The following is a 22,500-nucleotide window of genomic DNA, read 5'->3' as shown; positions in this document are numbered from 1 at the left end:
TCATGGCACGACTATTGCACCCAGAGGGATTTGGTGTCTTAACTACCAATTACACAAACACTGGTAAGACTAAAGTTGAATGACTTTTGAGTAACATATTGGTTCAATCTTGCCATTCTAGTGACAAGAAGATGCTCTTGATTATCCACAAATCTTGGTGCAGCTCATGCAAAGGTACACTTGAGTTGCCTGTAGCTAAAGTGAACGCTTGGTTGCCGCAGTAGTAAGGTCGCTTGCCTGAAACCAAAGTGCACCGGGATCGACTTTACCATTGAAAGTTCCGATAGGTGTGGCTCCACATAATGGTGTGTAATTTTCAAAATGCGCCAATGAACCACGGAATCGCGCTTATCGTTGCAATTTTTCTTCTCCAAAGTATGAAATCGCTTCAATATCTTCAAAAAGGGGTTGAAGCCAGGAGGTATTGGAATAAAGGGGTTGTCTGAAAAAAAAAAGCCATAAACTTTCGGATAAAAGTTCCGAATAAAGGGTTACCATTTACGTCAGGTAGTCTTGCGTAAATGGTAAGAACGACCCTAGATTCTAGATCTATTTTTCTTCGGTTAAGAAACCTGTTCCAAGTCCTTAAATAAAGGTTACACCTAATTTAATTTGGTCTTCAACGCGTTCGAAATTGCCCTGAAGCCAGACTCACCAAACTTCAACAAAAAGTTTTACTTTTTAGGAAATTAATTAAGATTCCCCACAGATTGACAGCGGCCTGAAAACGTTCTCTGCTACTTAATTTCAAGCGTTTTTTCTAATAATTGGCCTACGAGTCTGGCGTTCGAACGGCAAATTAAGGGGAAGGGTAATCAGCGGGAAGAAATATCTTAGACTAAAAGCGCGAGAATGAGCGAGCTCTTCTATCTTGCGCCGATTCCTGCACGGCCTTTCTTAGTTCTGTAACACCGTGCGGGCTAAGTGAGCTTAAGTGATGATCGAATCAGAACAACATGTTTAACTGAGTAACAAAAATCTTTCTTGATTACAAAAAAGCCTTGAAACCCAAGTTGGCAAATCACAAGGAGTTTGCTGAACTTAGCAAGAGATTTGTAATGGTCAACACCGAAGATAATGATGAGCCAAAAGGAGATCAGTTTGATGTGGATGGCAAATATGTACCAAGGATATTCTTTTTAGGTAAGGAGATTATAAAAATGCAACCACACGGCCAAGGGGATAAAAATGCTAAAAGAGATATTTGTTCCAGTAAAATATATATGCTTTTTCAAAATAATGTTCAGCTGGCCTGAAAACCTGTTAGGGTTGAGATATTTGGCTGATGAAAGTCAAAACATTAATTTCCTACGATTAATTTTCAATTTGGTAATGAGATTTGACCTTCTCAGCACCCGTTGAAGTCTGTTTCAGATGTGCTCTCCAAATATTGCAGTCTGCTTTTGTTCTTATATGTAGCTTCTGCACTCCATTGGATGTTTGGGTAAAGTTTTACAGCGGTGATGAATTGGATTTCTTAGTCAACAAGCAATACAAGAAGTTTTAAAAGTGTTGCGCTTTGAGTTTATTTTGAATTACTCGTTTCGTTCCAGATTCTAACGGAAATGTCGAGAAGGATTTTTGGAACGAAGGAACAAAACACAAACATGTGAAATACTATTATCAGGACGGAGAAGAATGTAAGCGATACACGAACGCCATTGAAAAAATGTCTAGTCCCCACAAACATTTTAAGTCCCACCAAGTTTAAAAATGACTGTTGTAATTAAACTTCGTTCTTTGTCCCTTGTAGTGGTTGCAGCGATGAAAAGAGCATTGAAGATTGAGGATCAACCCAAGCCCATTTCGGACAACGGTATTTTCCGGCCTCCCATCTCCTCCTCCTCCTCAAGTTGCCATCATATTTTTAAGTCAGTTTAAATCAATAGTGTCTGTCTGTAATCTTCTTTATATCACAAAGTTGCATGTGAAATGATTGGTTTGCTTACTTAAGCGAAAAGGGAGACCGAAAGCACTCTAAATTTTGTTGCACTAGATTACTCTTTTTTTCATGTTACCAACTGGCCCATTTTGTAATGCAAATCCACAGTTTTTGTTGACAGAGCAGTCACTGATGTAACAGGTGTTGCGTAATAATTTGAGCGGTCTTTCAAAAGAATGGTGTTAGAGGGATCAGCATAATCTCTGCTATACACCATCTAATATCCAAAGCTGGCCCCTGGAGTATTTAACAATTGTCCTGCGAAATCGCGCCGAATATCGTCTGATACTCAGCCGACGAGGCCGTAGGCCGAGTTGGCTAAAATCAGGGGATATTCCGCACGATTGAGCAAGATAATTGTTTTATTATTCAGTTCTGCAGATCTCGGAGGATGTTATCCACCTCGGCCTTCGGCCTTGGTGGATAACACCCTCCTCGACCTGCAGAATTCTTCATATCCTACTCAGCCTCATTCAATAATTGCTAATTATTCCATGAGCGCGCGTTGGATATGAGATATTAATGGCCAACGAGGGTATAACCAGTCTCATATCCAACTAGCGCGAATGGAATAATTGTTTTATTAAATTCCTTAAACTCCAAAAGGTTTGAAGTGAAAAAAGGGAGAAAATCCTAGCGAAATCGAAAAAAACTTGACGAAGATGCGATGTTGTGTAATACCTAGTGGTCAGACAGACGCAGGCTCATCACAAAAACATTTCTTATTTTCACTCGTGAAAAGATCACTGCTGCTATGGTTACATGTGAAAATCGCGCCTTTCGATACCTTTCGTGAAAAGAGAAATTTCGTATCTCCGGGCGGCCATGTGATATCCTCTATTTTATATCTAGCAAGCCCGAGTAGAATAACTGTTTTATTAAAAACTCCAGGATCAACAACTCTTCCATGTTGATTTTATTTGGCTTTTGTCGGCCATATTTTCTCACAGCTACAAAAATGTTTTCTGCTCGATTTATTGCTGACGCGTTCCTTGACCATCTTTGGTAAACGCAGGTTTATGAACTGATAGCCAGTGTCCGGCAAACCAGTGAAAATGCTGGAAATCTGATATCCGTAGTGTAGGTTTTAATAATTGTTTATACCTATCAACAGGATGGGGTAAAGACATCAAATGGTATTCGGTTGAAGAAGGATTTGAAAACGCCAAAGAAAGGTAAAGCGAATTAAAACTGAAATCTTTATTATTATATAAGCACCAATGAAATACCAAGTGGACTTTGGCAGCAAAACATGCTATCTTCACAAGTGAAAAGATCACTGTTGCTATGGTTACCAAGAAAAATCGCGCCTTTCGATGCATTTCGTGAAATGATTGGTGTTCGCTGCGCTCTCTCGTGAAATATTTTTCAACACTCGAAAACAAATTTCGTATCTCCAAACGGCCATGTAAAATCCTCAATGTCAATATGGCAGTAAATTCATTTATTGAATTAACGGTGAGCTATTCAAAATGTACGTTGGGAGCACCAAAGACTGAAAAATGCAAATACAAAAACAGGGATTTAGAAATCTCTGGAATTGTAAATATTTTAGAACTAGCAATTTTTTGCTAGTTTTAGCATAAAGGCAGACAGGGCGTGAGCACGCTTTGAATTCGGTATCGGCATCAGTACGCGGGATGTTTCCTCTCTCACCAGAATACCAGGGTTGTAATTAATTTGGTTCGTATATACAAGGCTTAGTTAGGATACATAAGAAGAAACCAAAGCAAATTTTTTTTTCTTTTTATCTAACGTTTTGGTGATGTCTCGATTTACTTTACATTTGGTGCTTAAGATCTACGACGAGGACGTCGTCGAAAACGCCAGAAAACAATAATATCATTGTTTAAAAGAGCATAAATAATCGTGCTGCACGTGCGGCACGGATCTTAGCTCATATTTTTGCGGTTCTCTCCGTGACGACGACGTGAAATCACTAAGGGTGCGTTCGATTGACCCTATTCCGGAATAAGAATACGTGGAGTGATGACTTAAAACGTTGTATCTGGCGTTTTGAATTTTCAGTCTGGAACCGCTCGTACCAATTTATTTTTAGGATACTTCGCCCACATTATACGACGTGAACGAGATGGAATAATCGCAGAAGACTTTTACTAGAGCAAAGTTCTTTTTTGAGGTGACGTTTTCGTCGACGTCGCCGTCGTAGATCTTAAGCTCCCTGACAGAATTAATCGGAACAAGCGCACTTTCTTACTTTCTAACTTCAAAATGGCCAAAAAGAAAGAAACATTACAGTGCAACAAAAGATAAGTGTAATCAGTAGACGACTTAGTTTAAAACGATCTCATTGTCTGTGGGGAAATGGCAAAATAATCAATGGGGATAAATTGGCACAGCTTACATGCACAAACTAAAATGACCAAGCGCGTGTTACCTCTAATTGCAGCAAAACGCCAGTGATGCTAATCGTTCACAAGTCCTGGTGTGGCGCTTGTAAAAGTAAGTAAAAGCAGTCCACACTTGAATACTCTTATTGTTAATATTCCCATTTTTCTTTTTTATCTATTTTACGATAAGTATAGTCTCAGAAAGCAACACAGGATATTAATACGAAAAATATAAAATTATTATTTTTAAACCTTTGTTGATTGACCCGGCATAAACGTATCAGGTGCTACTTGCCTTAATGCGTTATATTTTTTTCCTTTTAGCGTTGAAAAAGAAGGTTGCCAAGTCCAGTGAGATTGCTGAATTAAGCAAACAATTTATCATGATCAATATTGAGGTAAAGTTAAGCAACTCGCAGTAAGCAGTGATTTTTTTTCTGGAAAGAGTCTGATTGGGAAGATCTTTTTTCATCCTGACATTTGGTGCGGTGCTTCATACTAGAGAAAAAATAATCCTGAACTCTCGTTGACAGTATTGTTGATTTCTTAGTGGAGAGGGAACAAGATATAAATCCCGGGAAAGCGTAGCAAAGAACAGAACAAAGAACTTTTCATAGTCTATTGTTCAGTCCTGTTTTCTCAGTTTGTTCTGTAAATGGTAGACACAAGGAAATTGAAGATCTTAAATCCCATACCATAAAATTGCTTTTGTCTATCTTGACTAAAGAATGGCCGTTCTGTTATTTGGATACAGAAAACGAGTAAATTAAGGTAGTACAGGAGAAAATACGTGACCTAAATACTGCGTTTCTATTGACTATCACCCTGAAGAATATCAATTGTGAATAAATTCAGCAATACTACAAACCTGTTCAATCTCTGGAATTTTGTCTTTCTTAGGATGACAGCGGAAAATCAGCGGAAAAATATGATGTTGATGGTGCATACGCTCCACGCATGTTTTTCATAGGTTTGTCCTTAGTTTGTTAATTTTGCATTCACGTTGTTTACTCTCTGAAAATTATATGGCGGTACTTTGGCGTGATCGTGTTTTTTAAAGATATAGAAAGAATTAGAAACTGATCACCACTGACAAGACTCACTGCTAACAATTATGTTCGGAGGTAATCAAAGGGAATTTGGAATCAAATCAGTAAATAGTACTTTGGCCGTTTAAAACACTTCTTCAAGTTAAACTTGCCAGGCAAGTTTAACTTACACTCCAAACATTATTACAGAGCGTTGTCTTTTTTGTCTCTTAATTTAACGAGTGTTGTACATTCATTTCAGATCCTTTCACGCGCCAGATAATGAAAGAATTCCATAACACCGATCCGGCTTTCAAGGAATACAAATACGCCTACGGAGAACCGAAAGACAGTAAGGCTATATATCCCGAAGATGTAGTTGCTAAGAAAGTAAACTAACATGAAAAATGATAATTAAGTTTCAAATTCAACAGGCTGAGCACAAACGCTCTACCAACAAGGGAGGCCGTGAATTAAATCAAATCGATCTGAATCTCATGAAAGTAAAGCAGGTCAAATCATACGTTGTTTTTTTTTTTTGGTCACGAGGAAAAACTGGAATCCCGGTACCCCGAGGAGAAACCTTTCAGAGCAGTGAAGAGAACCAACAAACTCAACCCACATGCCGATAACGTTGAGTCCGAAAATAGAACTCGGAGTGACGTGTGGAAAGCGAATGTTCTCCTCTCTGACCTAAGCCTGTTCAGTATTTTTACAGGCAATGTTACTATGCGTTTCGCCCTTCTGTTTTCGGAACATTTGCAGTTGAACTGTAGATTGCGAACTTGCTTTCAATAACGTTTTAGGGAAAAAAGAAATTTAAAATTAAATTAATGTGGCGAACCTTAGTGAGCAGACGAAAGTAAGAAAGTCGAATTCTACCAAGATGCGCGATTTGAGCGGAATCGAAATCTCTCCGCTCTATAGCAACCATTAGCGTGCGCTCTTCGTGGGATCGAGTATTGGTGTTGGATTTGCAAGAGAGTATATTTTGATGGCTGTCTCTATCTTTTGCATTTAGTTGTGGCAATGATGAAGAAAGTTCTCGACAAAGGTGTTGATGAGAGTATCTCGGCAGACAGAGGTATATCATATATAAACAGCCTAAAGCTTAACTTCATATATACATGCATGGGTTTCTCAAGTTGAAACTATGTTAATCCTATTGAGGTGCATCAGTCGGATCTCAATAATAACGGCATCGACATTCTGATGTCATTTTTATACCGGAGGATACGAAGACATGATCAACGACTTGAAGGAGCCGGTTTTTTGCGACAAATGTCGCAAAATTCGAACCCAAAGTTTTCGGTTTTGCCGCTAATAGGCCAATCGCATAACTAAATAGACCAATCGCACATCGAAAAAACTTTAGGTTGTTAGCAAAAAGCGCGGGAAAGCATCTGTCGACGGGGTGGAATTATTGAGAAACAATCCAGGGCGATGTTACGTATATTCTTGCCGTTCACAAAAAACCAACAGTTCTACTGAAATTCAGATAGGTCTAAATCAGTTTAACTAAAATCTATAGGATGTGGAGAATATATGAAAGTCATATGTTATGGAATCATAGCGGATATGAACAAAAAAAATCACCAAACAACTGAGCCATTGTTATCAAGAAGCGTGAAAAAAAAATACAGGTTTGAACGCATAAAGCGCAATAGCGTGGTTATCGGATCGAGTCCTCTCAAGCCTGGATTTTTTACTGCTTCTTTCTCATTAATTCAATTCACGTACCACACCAGAGAAAAATCGGGATGATCATAGACCGTATTCATAAATGGCGGCTAAGTAATTATTCTTTTGTCTTTATGCTAATCATCCTCACTAGCCTCGTTAGCACGAACAAATTCAAAAGAATCTTTGCTCCAAAATGAGGCTAGTGAGGATGATTAGCATCAAGACAAAAGAATAATTTCTTGGCCGCCATTTATGAATACGGTCTATAGACTGCATCTTTGGTACATGCGATCAATGCTCTTATTTCGAGGGAAGGTGTACCGAAATAGGGCATAAACGTCTGACACCTAAGAAGGGTAAATGCTATCCGTTTTTGTTATGAAATACCTTTGTTCATTTTTGAACTTACACTTTTTGCCTCAGGTTTTGGTGATCATTTCAAGTGGATGAAACTTGATCACGCCCTCAAGGAAGCAGAGAAGTCGTAAGTATATGACAGAGCCGAGTACAGCGAGATCGAGAGTTCTATTTCATCATCTTATTTCGTATTTTTCTCATCAGCAATAAACCAGTCATGATGGTGTTGCATAAAAGTTGGTGCCAAATCAGTCAAAGTGAGTTTATCCAACAATACATATTTTATTCCTTTTTTGACTCTTTCTTCATCCCGCCCTGAGCAGCAATGGGAATGATTCCAAAAACCGGTACCATTGCATAACATAAGCCTCCGTCGAAGGTTTAGTTGCCAGAGGATATTTAACAATTAGACCCGCAGCCCGCAAGGGCTACGGGTCAATAGCCCATGAGGCGAAGCCGAATGGGCTATAGACCCGTGGCCCTTGAAGGCGAAGGGTCTAATTGTTTTAGAATCACCCAACTAGTCGGACAGAAAAAGCAATAATAATGTTAGCAAATGCAAGTTGAAGAAATATTCATTTGGAAATAAAACGAAAGAAAGCGTCACGCTTTTCGCTAATCGAGGACTGTTACTGATAGTCCTCTAATAGCATAGCCAATCAAAATGCAGGATTTGCATTAGTCCACTAGTTGGGTGATACTAATATTATTTAGTAACGGTGTCAGTTCTCGCAAAGTCTCTCTTTGTCTGTTTTACAAACTTTGAGACGAAGCAAAAGCTGAAGACTCTAGCTCATTACCACCATCCTCGAACGTGTATGAGAAACAGACTGGTTTTTCTAACTGGTTTTTCTAACTGGTTTTTCTAACTGGTTTTTCTGCCGCGGCTTTTACTGCTTTTTGATACGCTTCAAAATATGTTGCGGTTACATATGATCACGCGCATGCTCAACAGAAATCGCTAAAAGCCAAAGGAAACCAAAGAAGTCTCCTTTACGCCATCCAAGAATATTACCCGAAAAGGAGACTCCGCTAAATGAAAATTTAGATGTATGATTTTTTTGCAGATCTTAAATCTAAATTCGCTGAATCAAAGGAAATAGCAGATCTCAGCAAGAATTTTGTTATGGTAAATCTGGAGGTAAGTCGACGATATATTTTAAATATCTTTATGGATGAAGTGCGAAAGCTATAATATACCAAGGATCACCAAGGACGCAGCGTCGTGAAATTCGCTGGCTGCTTTCAAGTGTGATATAGCCAAAATCCGTTGATCGAAGACTACTGAAAACAAATGGTTTAGTTCTTTTAAAGATGATGATGACGTTGATGTCGATTGTGATGATAATGATCACTACAAATTTCAACGTTATAAAGTCGAGCATAACTTCACGACTAATTTGTGACATTTTGACAAATCAACTTAAACAGGTCAAATAAAATCAGATACCGATTTTTGATGGGAGAGAAAATTTGCCGTACCCCTCTCGGATATGAGTGGAGAATCGAAAAACTCATCTTCATTCTTCTTAGAATGCGAAAAGTAATCCTGGGACACACTCAGTTGGTGGAAGCGAACCTGCCTCTCACTACTGCGACAACCCTATGATCTATAGCCACTGATTAGAAAAAAAAATATAAACAGATTGAAACGTAAAAGAAATGGCTGTGGAAAGTCGATCAGCGGTGATTGGTCCAACCATACGTTTCGCATGGGAGGCAACATCCGGCATTGTCAAAAGAAACCGTTGCCTAGCGTACAAAATGTCAAATCTTAACAGAAGGAGTTCGTTTTGTTCCTGTTTGTCACGGCTGTTTGTGTTTTATTTCTACTCAAGATATGATGACCCAAGAACACGGGTAACAGAAATGGCAACGTTCTCAAATTATGTCTTGAAGAAATAAAACCATCGTTGGAACATCAAAACGTCAAGGGGTAGCAGTTTGTTAATGGCCATTGGGCGAAGCGAAAAATACCATAATACTCTTTCTTTGTCCACCCAAATTAATTTTGCATAAGCATTGTGTCCTGTTTCTCTTGGGACTTTCAATGGTCAAAACCAATGCTTATTCAAAATTTGTTTGGACAAACAAAGAGTATTATGGTATTTTCTGCTTGGGCTAATTTACTTAATCATTCAAGCGATTTTTCTTTCCTATCTCACCTATTTCTAGGATGACGAAATACCAAAGGATGGCCGATATGACGTGGATGGGTCTTACGTTCCAAGGATTGTTTTCCTAGGTATCACCATTTAACACTCTATATAGAACTCCATAATCGTTCTCTAGGACAAAATAATAATTATTGCACGAGGCTGCGCAAAATATTGTGATTATTTTTCAGCACTGAACAAGCACATCAATTATTTGCCAGTCCTGTTCCTGAACTCCCACTTACCCCACCCTGCAAAGGTTCTAAAAACCAGATCCTAGTTCAGAGGGGTTCCTCGAAAGTCCCGAAAACTTTTCGGGCCCTAAAAGCCCTTTGTGAAACTGCTAACCGCTTATTTTGGAAAGCTAGCTAGCCGATCTTTTAACATGTTTTCAAGCCAACCAAAAGAAAAATGTCCATGAAGTTTGACGACTTAAATCCTCTCCGTTCTTGAGATACAGAAGAAATATATTGTGATACCCGAAAATGGCCCGTAAAGTTTCAAGACTTTCGAGAAACGGGCCCCAGGACTAAATATTTGCCAGAGGCGAAGGACAGATGAAGCAAACGTATCTACTCAGATGCGCTGATGATGTTTGTTTTTATCGTTATCAACGACAACCCACGTTATGAAAGCTTAGAGGAGCAATTTGAACCACTCATGAGCACAACATTATTTGACGCGAAACACAGTTAGAGGGCTTTAACACGCATGAACAGACCCTCTGCTACATACTTCGTCAGGAGCGAAAAGTCCGAAAGCCTACCACTGGTTTGAGTGATCGTTTGCTCAAACCTTTTTTTTACTCCTATTTTCCGCTTAAATTAAAAACATGCAACTGTTTTGCAATCGGACACATTGCAAACTATTGGCTAAGTCAACAAATCCTGAAGATAAAAAAGGAAAATTTATGGTTTTGTTAAAAGGATTGAAACATTTGTGAGCTAACGTTTCGAGCGTCAGCCTATTGCATTGTCCGAGCAAAGAAAGAAATCTTTCATACGCTGGTTTAATTTACCTTTACCAAGTAGTTTGAATCCCCCACCGACTCAGCAACGCAGTTTCTTTCCCTTTCTTTACCTTAACCCTTCATTCGCCGATACTAGATGTAGTAATTCGCCTAAAAGCAATAACTTCTAAGAAAAATGAGCGAGTAGTAATCTCCAAGTTATCGGCTCTTATTGTGAAAGAATACGTCGTAATGCAACCGGCAAGAAAACTTAACTTTGCAAGTTTTTCTCTTCTGTTTGACGTCAGATTTCAAAGGCAATTTGAAGAAGGATATAGATAATGAAGACACCGATCTTGACAAGACAAAATTCTTTTACAAGACAGCTGAAGAGAGTAAGTATTGACGTTTGGCGTTCAGTGGAAAATTAATACCCCATAAATAACAGGACGCGTCGAATTGCGAGCGACATTTTATTTCAATGTTGTGCTTCTAATCATTTATCATACGCCAGCCGGGTTTGTTGTGAATGATCTGAATAACTGCCTAGAGAGAGTGCACGTGATTGAAATACGGGAATGTTTTTGAGGTCTAGGCGCCAACAAGATATGATAGTGGTATGGCTGTATGAGAAGGTAGTATGGGTTTACAGCTGCGGTTGTCCTAAAAAGTGCAGGACGAGTAAGATATCGTCACTGACTAGACCGGGAAATGGATGTCTTTGTCGCCCGCAATTAATATTCAAAATTCTTATAAAGGGTTTTGCAATGCTTTTGCTTAGTTTGTTTTGCTGGTACCCTCATGTTCTTTTTTCTGATGCGTTATGAATCATACAATTATCGCTTTTCTCTTAGTTGTAAAGTCCATGAAGAAGCTAATACCGGAGCCAGTTTCTCCAGACAGAGGTATGTCGTACCCTACAACTTGTCTAGCTGTTTATTATACAAGCACCTAATCATTTAACCGATTCGAATGCTTCTGTTTTAGGATTCGGTAAACATATCAACTGGACGACAATGGAGAAAGGCCTCGAAGAAGCAAAGAAAAGGTTGGTTCTAGAAAACAATGTGAATCGTTCGAACAGTATAACAGCCGCTTTCAATTGAGCGCAACAAGCAAACTTTTGCCTTTTTACCTCGACAATTTAAAGATGTTAAAATACTTATTTTTTCAAAATAGGGGTAGGATCCCATCAGGCAGATCGTTGCCCCCTATTATACAAAGTTAAGTTCTATTTAATTTTATACAAACCTTCCGTACTCATTTCGCAGTGAAAAGCCGGTGATGTTGATCATACACAAGTCCTGGTGTGGAGCATGTAAAGGTATGTTTAAAATAAAAATGAAAATAGCGCGGGTTAGAAAGCACTTGCGCGCGCATTCTCGTTCCCTCAGTCTTTCTTTTTCCCGTCTCGATCCCGGAAAGAAGAGTCTGAGACCCTGAGAGCGATGCAGCCTTCCGGGCCATTGATTGTCTCCATTTATCCCTCGAGAGGGCTCTTTGGCTTTGTTGCAGTGTGAGTCGTGCCTACAGTGAGTCCACGAGTTCCAAACGAGTGGCAAAGCCGCGAGAGGTTTGGGCCACCCGAATCTTCTGGCGGCCATGCTGCGACGAAAACCCTTATCAACTTATCTGCGTGACACTAATTCGAGTTAAGCTAGAATAAAATTAAACTATGACCGTTAAACGTAACTTATGTCCCACTAAAATTTTGGAATTTAGTAAAAAAGGGGAAGTCTATGTCGATTCGAGTAAATTACCCAGAAATGAAAATGTCAACACAAACAAATGAACCGGCAAGAATCCAACATTCCTTTGAATGAAACTTTCCTGTCGACTCGGAAACACCTGAGCTGGATTCCTCCCCAATCTAATACGCGAATCTCGCACAAAGCCTGTCTAAATCTTGTTAAATAGGTATATTTCCTTGTATTTTCAGCCTTGAAACCAATTATTGCAGATTCTAAACAAATTGCGAACCTTAGTAAGGAGTTCATCATGATAAATGTAGAGGTGAGAGCATCATGTAAGAAAATTCAGTTCAGTATAAGCTACGAATTCACGATATCATTCGGTGTTATAGAGAGTGATATCAAAGATTTACAAATGCTAGAAGGATGCTTAGCCTACATTTCAATCTCACTTTAGGATGACGAAGAGCCCAAAGATGAGCAATTCAATGTTGATGGAAAATATTTTCCTCGGATCTTTTTTCTGAGTGAGTGTTTAAGTTTATTCTTGAGTTTCATAAAAAAAATATTTCTCTCTTGGATCTGTATGTTGTTTCTCATTTTACTTTTTTCTTAAAGATCACGAAGGTGAAGTCCAGAAAGATCTCCACAATACTGACCTGGAAAATATCAAGTATAAATTCTTTTACAATGACGATGAAGAATGTAAGTATTCTCGGTAATTTCCGAACCGCTTTCAAATGAATGTAGAACGAAAATTATTTCTCGATTGCTCTACTTTTTTGAACACATAAGCTGGATGATTATGAAAAAACTTTTAGCTAATCAGGTTAACGGACGCTTTTTAATTTCCCGTTCTTAAGGGTAGCCTCGATTACCAGCCGCTGTTTCGGGGCCAGCTCTCACTCCCGAAAACAAGGCAACCTCGTTCCCAGGGTCTCTCTCCTAATCGACAAAGGAGGCAGAAAAGGCAGACCCTGGAAACGAGGTTGAAACCACGGCTGGACGCGTAATCAGATACTCGCCTGCCCAAATCGAGCAGGCATAAATTATATCTTTTAGAGGAAATGTTCAAATTGTGACTTCGAAGGTAGTTTTTGAGCTGGCCTGTGTTCGAGCTTCCCAGCGCTTTCAAGGAGGGAAACGTCTAAGATTTCGACAAAGGAAAGCGTTCGAGAGGCTGGAGAATATTGTGTGTCGTTTTCTACCGCCTGAGGTCGGATTACTTCACTAAATTTCAGTCGGCGCCAAGGGCAAAATACGGTTGTCAAAACCATTTTATTGCAATTCTCCTCTGACAAGCAAAATTTCTCAAGATCAATTGAAATTATTGCTGAGTTTATTGGTGGCAGAAAGATGAGCCCGACTGAGAGATCTTGTCGATGATTCGCCGGTTGAAATCAAACTCATATTATGTTGGCACCATTCTTTCTCGGGAGACAATGGATATTGCGCCATGGACGTCAGTCTGTGGTGGAACTGCAGCGCCGGTTGTGGCTGTAGAGCCCGATCCTAGAAAGGCAGGTCCTGTTGCAGTTGCTGAATGTGAAGACAGTGTCGTCCGAAGGCGCTGGCTCCTCTTTCTTCCCACTGCTCCTCTCTTCTCTGCTCTGGATGTCCAGCCTTGGTAGCGAGTTACCAGGTGCTGCGGTCTGCTGCCAGCGCTTCAAAGCCTGTTGGTGCAATGCCACCTGCCTTGAGGTCCCGCTTGCACACGTCTTTGTCGCGAACTACTGGCCTTCCTGTGGGTCTGGAGCCAGTGGCAAGCTCTCCATATAAAATGTCTTTGGGTAGTCTGCCATCGTGCATGCGGGTAACATGGAGTACATGGCCAAGCCATCTCAAGCGTCTCATAGTAAGCGGGGCAAACATGGTGAGAGTTCCTGCCTTTCTCAGAATGTCCTTGTTGGGGACGTGGTCCTGCCTAAGAGATGATGAGGATTCTTCTGAGGCAGCGTAGGTGAAAGGTGGTAATCTCGCGTTTTTGACGGTCCATCTCTCGCTTCCGTGCAGCAGTATGCTGAGCACGCAGACTTGATACACTTGAGTATTTGTCTGAATGGTGAGCATGGAGTTCTCCCACACTCTCTTTGACAGGCGGGCCATTGCTGTTGATGCCTTGCCGATTCTTGAATTCAGCTCGGTGTCCAGGCTGAGACTGGACCACAAGCTCGCATCATCTTAAAACTTCGCACAGACGTTTTAATTAAGCATTGTTGTGTAATTACTGTTTTGTGAAAATTAATGTTTTGAGGTGTCTAATGCCATTTCCCCACAGCTATTAACTTTGGATAAAATTATATTTTGAATTTACGTCACAGACACAATGTATCGCTCATGCGTCCAGCCGTCTCTTCTTGGGGAGGATATCCGAACTCGAGCTAGCTGCGGAAATCGAGCCTCGCATTGTGATTGGTCTATTGGTTGCCTGTGCCTGTTGTAATATTGGCTGAGAAATAACCGAGGTTTTGTTTCAACAGGACTCAACGGATGAATACCTTTAGCAAAATTTCACTGATTTTAAACGTTTTTAGTGCCCTTGTCTATTTTTTTTTATCACTCCTTAAGCAACCAATCAGGAATTCCGGGAATAAGCAGAAGCCAATAAGTAGGAGCATTCCTCCGAAGAATTGAAGATTGGGTGTTTTGACAGACCTACAATCTTCGACAAAAATTTTTGGGACACTTGCTTCAGAGGGTCACGTTTTGACTAAATGGCGGTTATATATGAACAACCTCGTTCACCTTCGTTCTTTTCCTCCACCCCCCCCCCCCCCTCCCCCTCCCACCTTTCCCCCTTACAATGTTGGTACACAAACAAAGTACTACATTACCCAATCAGCAAGTCCAGCTCTCAAACATTTTGACGAGGATATTTTGAGGAAAATGCAGTCTGAAAAATAGATCGGTATGTAAAAAAGGCCGTGGGTGTTGTTCCTTCCTATTCATGTGCTCCTGGAATAGGATAACCTCCTTCTTCGACATAGTTTTTAGGTCCTAACTTTGTTTTTTTCCTTCTTATTTCCATTTTATACTTGAAGTGATACACACAATGAAAACGGCTTTGAAGAAACTCGTTAAGCCACCCCCTACCTTGGATAGAGGTATGAGTTAAGATAAATCGATTTAGTTTCTCATCAACTTTGATGTTTATAAGCTGATAAAGATAAAGCGCTGTTTCGCTGAATTCCGGCTGTCTCTTTTTCACAAAGTTAAGATTTTTATTCAAACTTAAAATCTATGCAATCCTTATAAAACAACAAATTACGCTTGAAGTAGGAAGTTTAAGTATTGATACAGTAACAAGGTCTTCAGGAAAAAAAAAAGATTCATTTTTTTTCTAGTCCGTACATTTTACAATGAAACCAAGTTAAGATGATATGGATCCTTTATTTCCTGTCCTGATTTTAGTTTACGTTGATCTATTTTAGGATTAGGCAAAGAAATCAACTGGGTAAAGCTTGAAGACTCTTATCTTGAGGCCAAGAAGAGGTGCAGTAACTCACTCTCTAGTACCAGACTGCTGTCGATTCAATGTTTAATCCGTTCAATTCCTTTCAAGATTTTTTTGGTTACAACGATATTTTCTCTTTACTTCTACTAGCTGGAAGCCAATATTGTTGTTAATTCACAAAAGCTGGTGCAGTGCTTGTCAAGGTATGTCAGCCTGGACAAAGAAGTAATCAACTTTTTAAGTCAAGTCAAGTTACGTCACGTCAATTCAAGGTTTATCTACGCCATAACATATGTACAGAAAAAATAAGCGAGTACAGCTATTTCGAAAAAAGTTTACAATAAAAATCGGGATCAAGAGTGAAGTAGATTAAATTCTTTATGAAGTGGTGTTTGGATCAACCAAATAGCGAGGTAATTTAGTGGTTGACCCAAAGTGATTAACAAAACACTGTAAAAAATAAAATAAAAATAAAGTAATTAAGATCAAAAATATTTCTTCACCTACAGGAAAGCCAAAGTAAATATAGAAATGATAAAGTTCAAAAATATTTAATAAGTAGCCCGACTAATTGTGAGAAATCACAAAACAAGAGATTATAAAGATTACAATTATTACTTAACAGAAACTAATAACCTTGAATTGTTTAACTCTGGATCAAAGCTGTTGTTTTTTGAGCTTAAAAATGTTCTTATTTCGATTTAACGAAACTCGTGCATTTTCCCGCGCGTGCAGCTTCGATCTTATATTTGCCCATATTTGGGCATAAAATTGGTGTCCTCATTTTCCAAGGAAAAGAGCTGCACATTGAAGGTCATGTGCTTCTGTATTTAATTAATTATCATAAACTCAGGAGCGGAGGCTACCCTGCAACCGTCTCTCAAGTTATGTCAACTTAGCGGGTCGTTGATAGAAACGAAGAGTAAATTCTACAACTAACCGCGCGATTGGCCCGGCTGCACTTGCTCTGCCATCTGAGCTGTCGGACCATTCTAGAAGCTGCCTCCTTGTAAGTTGGTATTTCGTCCCGAAATAGCCGGGTGAATGTGTGATTGAGTATTAAGTCTAAATTAGACCGCGGTTTTTAAAAACCAAGGAGACAAATGTTTTTATCCTCTGTTCTTCCTCTGTACTTATATCCAGGCCTCGGTTGTTCAAAAGGTGGATAGCGCTGTCCACCTGATAAATCACTATCCAGCGGATAAACACTAGCAAGAACAATTGAGTTATCCAGTGGATAGCGCTATCGGCACCCTTCCAACAACTGATGCCAGATATAGATTCACGCTCACTTTTGATATGCAACACGAAGTGTTCCTTTGAGTCTAAGCATTGGCCATCTATTTCCAAGAGTAATGTCTTATTTTCAGGTTGAACGGTAGATCAAGCAGTTTAAGCAGAGTTCAGTGCACACTTTGTGACCGTTGTCATGCAATGGTGGTCTGCTTTCCGTGCAAACGGGTTCTGTTGGAGTTGCGAAGCAGAGCTAGGGGACACTTCGTGATCATAACACTTAGGGTGCGTTCGATTGAGTGTATTCCAGAATAGGAATACATGGAATAGAAGTTAGAAATCCTTCGTTTTTACGAGATTCACATAAAATTGTCAAACACCTGCTAAAATGCTATTTTAAACATATCTTTATTATCCTTGTCGCTTCAAAACGCTAGACATACCGTTTTAAATCATCACTACACGTATTCTTATTCCGGAATAGGGTCAATCGAACGCACCCTTAATTTTGAAATCTCCTTTTCACTCTTTCCACCATTGAACAACTTTATTACACTAGGATTTGCCAAAATGAAAATGACGTGAAACTCGCTTTTTTTACACGCGGTATGAACTCTGTTTTAAACAATTGACCAAAGAAACTTTCAGATTAGAAGCACTTTCATAGCAGTGGGCAATGAGTAACTTTTCCTGTAATGGCCGTATAAATCTCTTTGGGATTCTGTAGCATCAGACTTTGGTCCTATTGTTCAGTCTTGCGTCTAATTTCTCTCTATTTTTAGCCTTTAAACCCAAATTTGCCGGATCTGAAAAGATAAAAGAACTCAGCAAAGACTTAGTCATGGTTAATGTGGAGGTTTGTACAGCAACACATTTCTTACGCAGACCGGAATGAGTAGTGGTAAAAATTTAAAATAAGTTCACGTATGTGTATCCTGTTTTCAAAGCATTTGTCACATCCAATAAAATATAAATGAGGAAGACAAGTGCCGCGGCTACGGACACACTCTTAGCCGACGTTAAGTGCGGGTAAACATATACAAGAGAGTAAAAATTGGTTTTGCTTCACTTTCATAAATTGACTGAAAATATAGCGCCAAATTTGTCAGCCAATTCACGAGATTTGTAACGCCAAATCAAATCGATCAGGAGAAAGAATTTCGACTAAAAGCCTTGAAGATCTAATACTAACCACGAGCATCTAAGAAGTCCCGTGAAATTATAATTATCCGCTTGTACTTCAGTCTAAAACTTCATTGATAATACGACCGAAGATAGTTAAATTGTTATTGTTTAATTAGTAATAATTGATTGTTCTCTTTCACAGGATGAATTTGATCTTCACTCAAAGAAGTTTGACATTGATGGCGCTTATATTCCAAGAATCATTTTTATGGGTTTGTAATTATATTTCATCTAAGGTCATTTTTTTAAATTGACAATGAAAAGGTGGTAGTTTTTAGCTTATGTGTTCAATTTCTGTATCTGAAAATTTGCGCGCTAGCACTACAGTTGTGATTACATCAGCTAAAAGGTAGAAAAATTAATATAGGTTTTACAGAGGCAATGAAAGGCTTAGAGAAAAGATAGAATAATAGAAAACTTTTATGCCAAGTATTTTTGTCTTTTCCGTGAATACAGTCACCCGAAAAATTGGTCGTCACCGTCTTACGCCCTGAGGTACACTGGAGGTAGTCGACGCCACGTTTTCATGTTACGAGACTGGCGCTCATCAGGGAGTAATGTGCAATATTTGAGTGTGTGTACCACCCCTTCCAATTTATCTTATAATATAAAAAGCCGTGAGGACAATGGCCCATCATCATCATTTTATTTCAATAGTTTAAATTTAACAAATTGGAGAAACACATAACCCGCATATAGCAAAGATAATCGAGGCGGGCTGTGTAACTTACAATCAAATTTAGCAAAATAAATAGATTAATAGTAAATCAGGTAAATAAATAAATAAAATAGGTATACACATACATTCACAGATAGCTACAGACTGTAGCATTTACATAGATGGAGCAAGAACCTATAAGAGGATATAAAACATAAGGAAGTAATAATGATAGCTAGAGTGTGATTAGTGATAATTGGTAATTTGTAAGATTAACGTTGAGACATCTACATAATCATCCCCATCACCATGTACCGCAAGTAAAAATTGGTGAATTTTGTTTTTGGAAGGTTTTTTCCTGCGTTTGCACAAGCCAGGCTTCAGGCAATTCCATAACTTAGCTCCGGAAATGGAAAGCGAATTAAGTCGAATACTCAGTTACCAGCATCAGAAAATCTAGTGTTATATGAATGAACGTCGCCGGAGTGAACAGATAAAAAGATCACAGATATTCTGAGCCGCAGAATTGGTAGATATGTCGTGCATAAGAGAACATACTGTTTCAAAATATTTAAAGCATATTGAGTGGGATTAACCACCCCCCCCCCCCCCCTCGATTTTGAATGAGTGTTAAAAGCGTTTAAACTTTGCTTCATCAACCATTCAACATTTCTTTGCGATAGCGAACGCTGAATGAAGTTGAAGCTGTTTGCTCCCCTCTTTCAACATTAGGGAACTTAAGCAACGACGACGGCGACGGCAACGAGAACGTCATCTCAAAATATAAATTCGCGTTATTGTAATCGCTTCGTTACTATTTCAACTTTTTTAATATGACGGGGGTGTGGTAGTTCCTCAAAAATGACGCTGGTAGGAACGGCGCTCAATTAAGGGCAGAAAATGAAAATTTATCCTCAAGTAATGACGTTGTCCATAAAACCTCAAATTTGGCTATTTCACGTTGTAGTTTTGCTGACGACGGCAAAGAGATGGACACAAGTGAAATACGCACGTGCAGGGCGTGCAAAGCTATTGTTTTTGCCTACTACATATGCAAATTTGTGACGTTCTCGTTGCCGTCGCCGTTGTCGTTGCTTAAGTTCCCTATTGTTTGATCTGCGCGTGCGTACTGATTGCACTCTCAATGACGTATCAATGTCGTGTCGATAGTAACAACCGCGACAGCCAGCCTGCGACTGAATGCCAGGCCTCTCGTGAAGCTTTGTTGAATCAAATGTTGATGATGTGTTAAAACCGTTTGCCCACCCCACCCCAGCAGCCAACATCGTTCAACAAATTCGAACGGATGTTGAAGCGGTTTGCCACGGCCTTTACAATGGAAATATAGTTACAGTAAACCAATTGGCAAAAAAAATTAAAGCTCCTCTTTTCTTTTAAATTTTCAGATCCTCTAGGCAATGTCATGGAAAAGGTGTCTAATGCAGGAACAGTCTACAAAGAAAGCAAGTATTACTATTGGGAAGCAACCGCAGGTAAACATATTGTTCCAAAGTTATCTTCATGGTCCCTTTTCACTCGTAGCCTTTTAGTTCGTAGCCCAAGATGCTAGGAACAAGGCTGTAAATTGATTCAGAAAATCTGATCTGACTCGGAGATTGAAGATATTAGGAGAAATTTTGCTTACACCTTACTGACACCTCTGTAGCCTTAGTAAATGAGTTTTTAAATTGGTCGCGAGATAACTGTATGTCATCAAGAGCCATTATGGCTCTTGATGTCATGTAATCCTAGTAAATGCAAAGAGCTCGTAAATTAGAAAGAAATCGAACAAGGACACCCTCCAATCCGAATTGCATTCCACAACATAATGAATTGTGTGAGTCACACTGCAGAGTGATTGTGAGTTTAGTTCTCATTTTAAGGTCAAACTAGATAAGGCTAACAAGTGCCTCCATAAGAACTCTGAGAAAGGAACAATATGACCAGAATGAAATAGACCTCCTTTTTAAGACAATTGTATTACCTAATTTAATTTATGGCCTTTCAGTGTATGGAGCGTATGAACGTGATCTAAACACAGTACAGAACTTTTTAAACAGCTGTTACAAGCGGCGTTACATTTCGGTTCCATTGAATGTCAAGGACATCATGCTTAATAAAACTAGGGCTCTAACCTATCATCCGTTAAATGAAATTCTGCCGAAGCCTGAACCTCAGCAATATAATTTAAGTCGCAAGGTTTGCCTTTCGCTGCTGACAGCGGGCTTTGTAACGGCGAGGTCTCTCCCTCCTCTCATCTTTGCCTCGCCGTGAGATACCTCTGCTAGCAGGGAAGGTTTGCCTCCGCCAAGAGATTAACACCGAACGTTTCAAGAACACATTTGTAATTAGACTCATTTTTTAATACAACCTGTTATAATTACATAACTCAATTCTTAGCCATGAGTATATTATTGTAATTTCATTACACGGTTCTCGTTTATGTAACATAGGATATGTATTTTTTTATCTTATGGTTTATTAAAGACATCATTATCATTATCATTTTTATTTATGGTTTAGTTGTTTGTTTTCTTTTCGTAGTTGTGAGATCCATGCAGAGAGCGCTAGACAAGGTCAAGGCAATGACAAGACCAAAGGACGAATTATAAAACTTTGAAAAATCGAGCACAGCTAAACAAAGATTAAGATCGTTCAGAGTTTGTGAGCTTTGCCATGCCCACTCAGTTTGAAGTAATTTTTCTTAGGGTTCTCATTAAATTTCGTAATAAAGAAGGTAAATGGAAATTTCAAAAAAAATGTCTTCTTTTGTTGTTGTTGTTGTTGTTGTTGTTGTTGTTGTTTTCATCTGTCTTAAAATTACATAGAAAATGAATCAACCCCTTACAAACCCCGTGCAATCGAAGGCAACATTGTTGGGTGTTACATGTTGCGTCCGATTTGCAAATGCACACCCTGTTGCATCATGGGCGTGGCGTGTTGTTGGGAGTTGTTGCACAAAGATTGAAACTGGTCAAAAGTTTGAGCCAACAATTCCCAACATTTCTTTTGTTCCGTGATCACCGAAGCATTGCGTAACAATGTGGGATCCGTCTGCACAGCTCTTCCAGCATTGTTGGAGCCACGCACGCGCAATACATATGGTCTCCATGGAGATAGTAACGCATTAACATGTTGAAAACAAGACCGCAGCCGTTTACAAAGTCTTACGAGTCGTAAATCCCCCCCCCCTCCCCAATACACTGCACGTCCTTAAACTGCCAACACCATCCAACGTATGCAGAACCAACCACACCCAACATTTCTTTTGTTCCGTGATCGGTGACGCGTAACACAACAATGTTGGATCCGTTTGCACAGCTCTTCCAACACTGTTGGGGCCACGCATGTGCATTTCATACGGTCTCCATGGAGATAGCAACGCATTAACATGTTGAAAACAAGATGGTGGCCGAATTATGTACGTTTGCAAAGTCTTATGGGTCGTATCCTGCCCATAACACACTGCACGTTCTTACATTGTTCGGAGTCCTTGAGATCGTTTGCACACAACTGCCGACTCCAAAATCTGCAAGACCAACAACTCCCAGAGAGATGTTTAATAAGAAGAGCTGCGAATTTCGAATGCCTGGAGTCAGAAGAAGGAAATAGGTGGAGAATGCGACAAGTGATGATTTCCAAGAGAACAGTCGGTGAAGAAAAGACGGCTGTAAAGGCAACGACAACGCCACAAAGCAATAATGCGACTGACGGCGACGTCGATGGAAACGCCCCCTTAAAATAAGACTTTGCACGATCATTCCATCTCGTTAACGTCATCCAATGTGGGTGAATTATTCTAAAACTAAATTT

The 22,500-nt window shown here is 39.5% G+C and overlaps 1 protein-coding gene across 1 annotated transcript in view; it reads left to right on the top strand.

Annotated features, from left to right (window-relative positions):
• Window positions 1-21,447, top strand: part of LOC138044056 (uncharacterized) — a 30,252-nt gene extending 8,805 nt beyond the window's left edge. The window contains 28 exon segments of the mRNA XM_068890660.1: window positions 122-174; window positions 1,000-1,143; window positions 1,554-1,640; window positions 1,754-1,816; window positions 3,057-3,117; window positions 4,353-4,405; window positions 4,618-4,691; window positions 5,194-5,263; window positions 5,584-5,673; window positions 6,343-6,405; window positions 7,428-7,488; window positions 7,566-7,618; window positions 8,429-8,502; window positions 9,537-9,606; window positions 10,775-10,861; window positions 11,321-11,371; window positions 11,454-11,514; window positions 11,738-11,790; window positions 12,406-12,479; window positions 12,615-12,684; window positions 12,776-12,862; window positions 15,199-15,261; window positions 15,589-15,649; window positions 15,762-15,814; window positions 17,627-17,700; window positions 18,172-18,241; window positions 20,094-20,180; window positions 21,232-21,447. Coding sequence (XP_068746761.1) covers window positions 122-174; window positions 1,000-1,143; window positions 1,554-1,640; window positions 1,754-1,816; window positions 3,057-3,117; window positions 4,353-4,405; window positions 4,618-4,691; window positions 5,194-5,263; window positions 5,584-5,673; window positions 6,343-6,405; window positions 7,428-7,488; window positions 7,566-7,618; window positions 8,429-8,502; window positions 9,537-9,606; window positions 10,775-10,861; window positions 11,321-11,371; window positions 11,454-11,514; window positions 11,738-11,790; window positions 12,406-12,479; window positions 12,615-12,684; window positions 12,776-12,862; window positions 15,199-15,261; window positions 15,589-15,649; window positions 15,762-15,814; window positions 17,627-17,700; window positions 18,172-18,241; window positions 20,094-20,180; window positions 21,232-21,299 — 1,975 coding nt within the window. The 3' untranslated portion in view covers window positions 21,300-21,447.
• Window positions 21,448-22,500: the final 1,053 nt, after the last annotated feature.

Source organism: Montipora capricornis, chromosome 3 (assembly GCF_036669925.1).
Source record: "Montipora capricornis isolate CH-2021 chromosome 3, ASM3666992v2, whole genome shotgun sequence".
Lineage (NCBI taxonomy): Eukaryota > Metazoa > Cnidaria > Anthozoa > Scleractinia > Acroporidae > Montipora > Montipora capricornis.
Note: the sequence above shows the minus strand (reverse complement) of the source record. Positions and strands in the feature narration are given on the sequence as shown.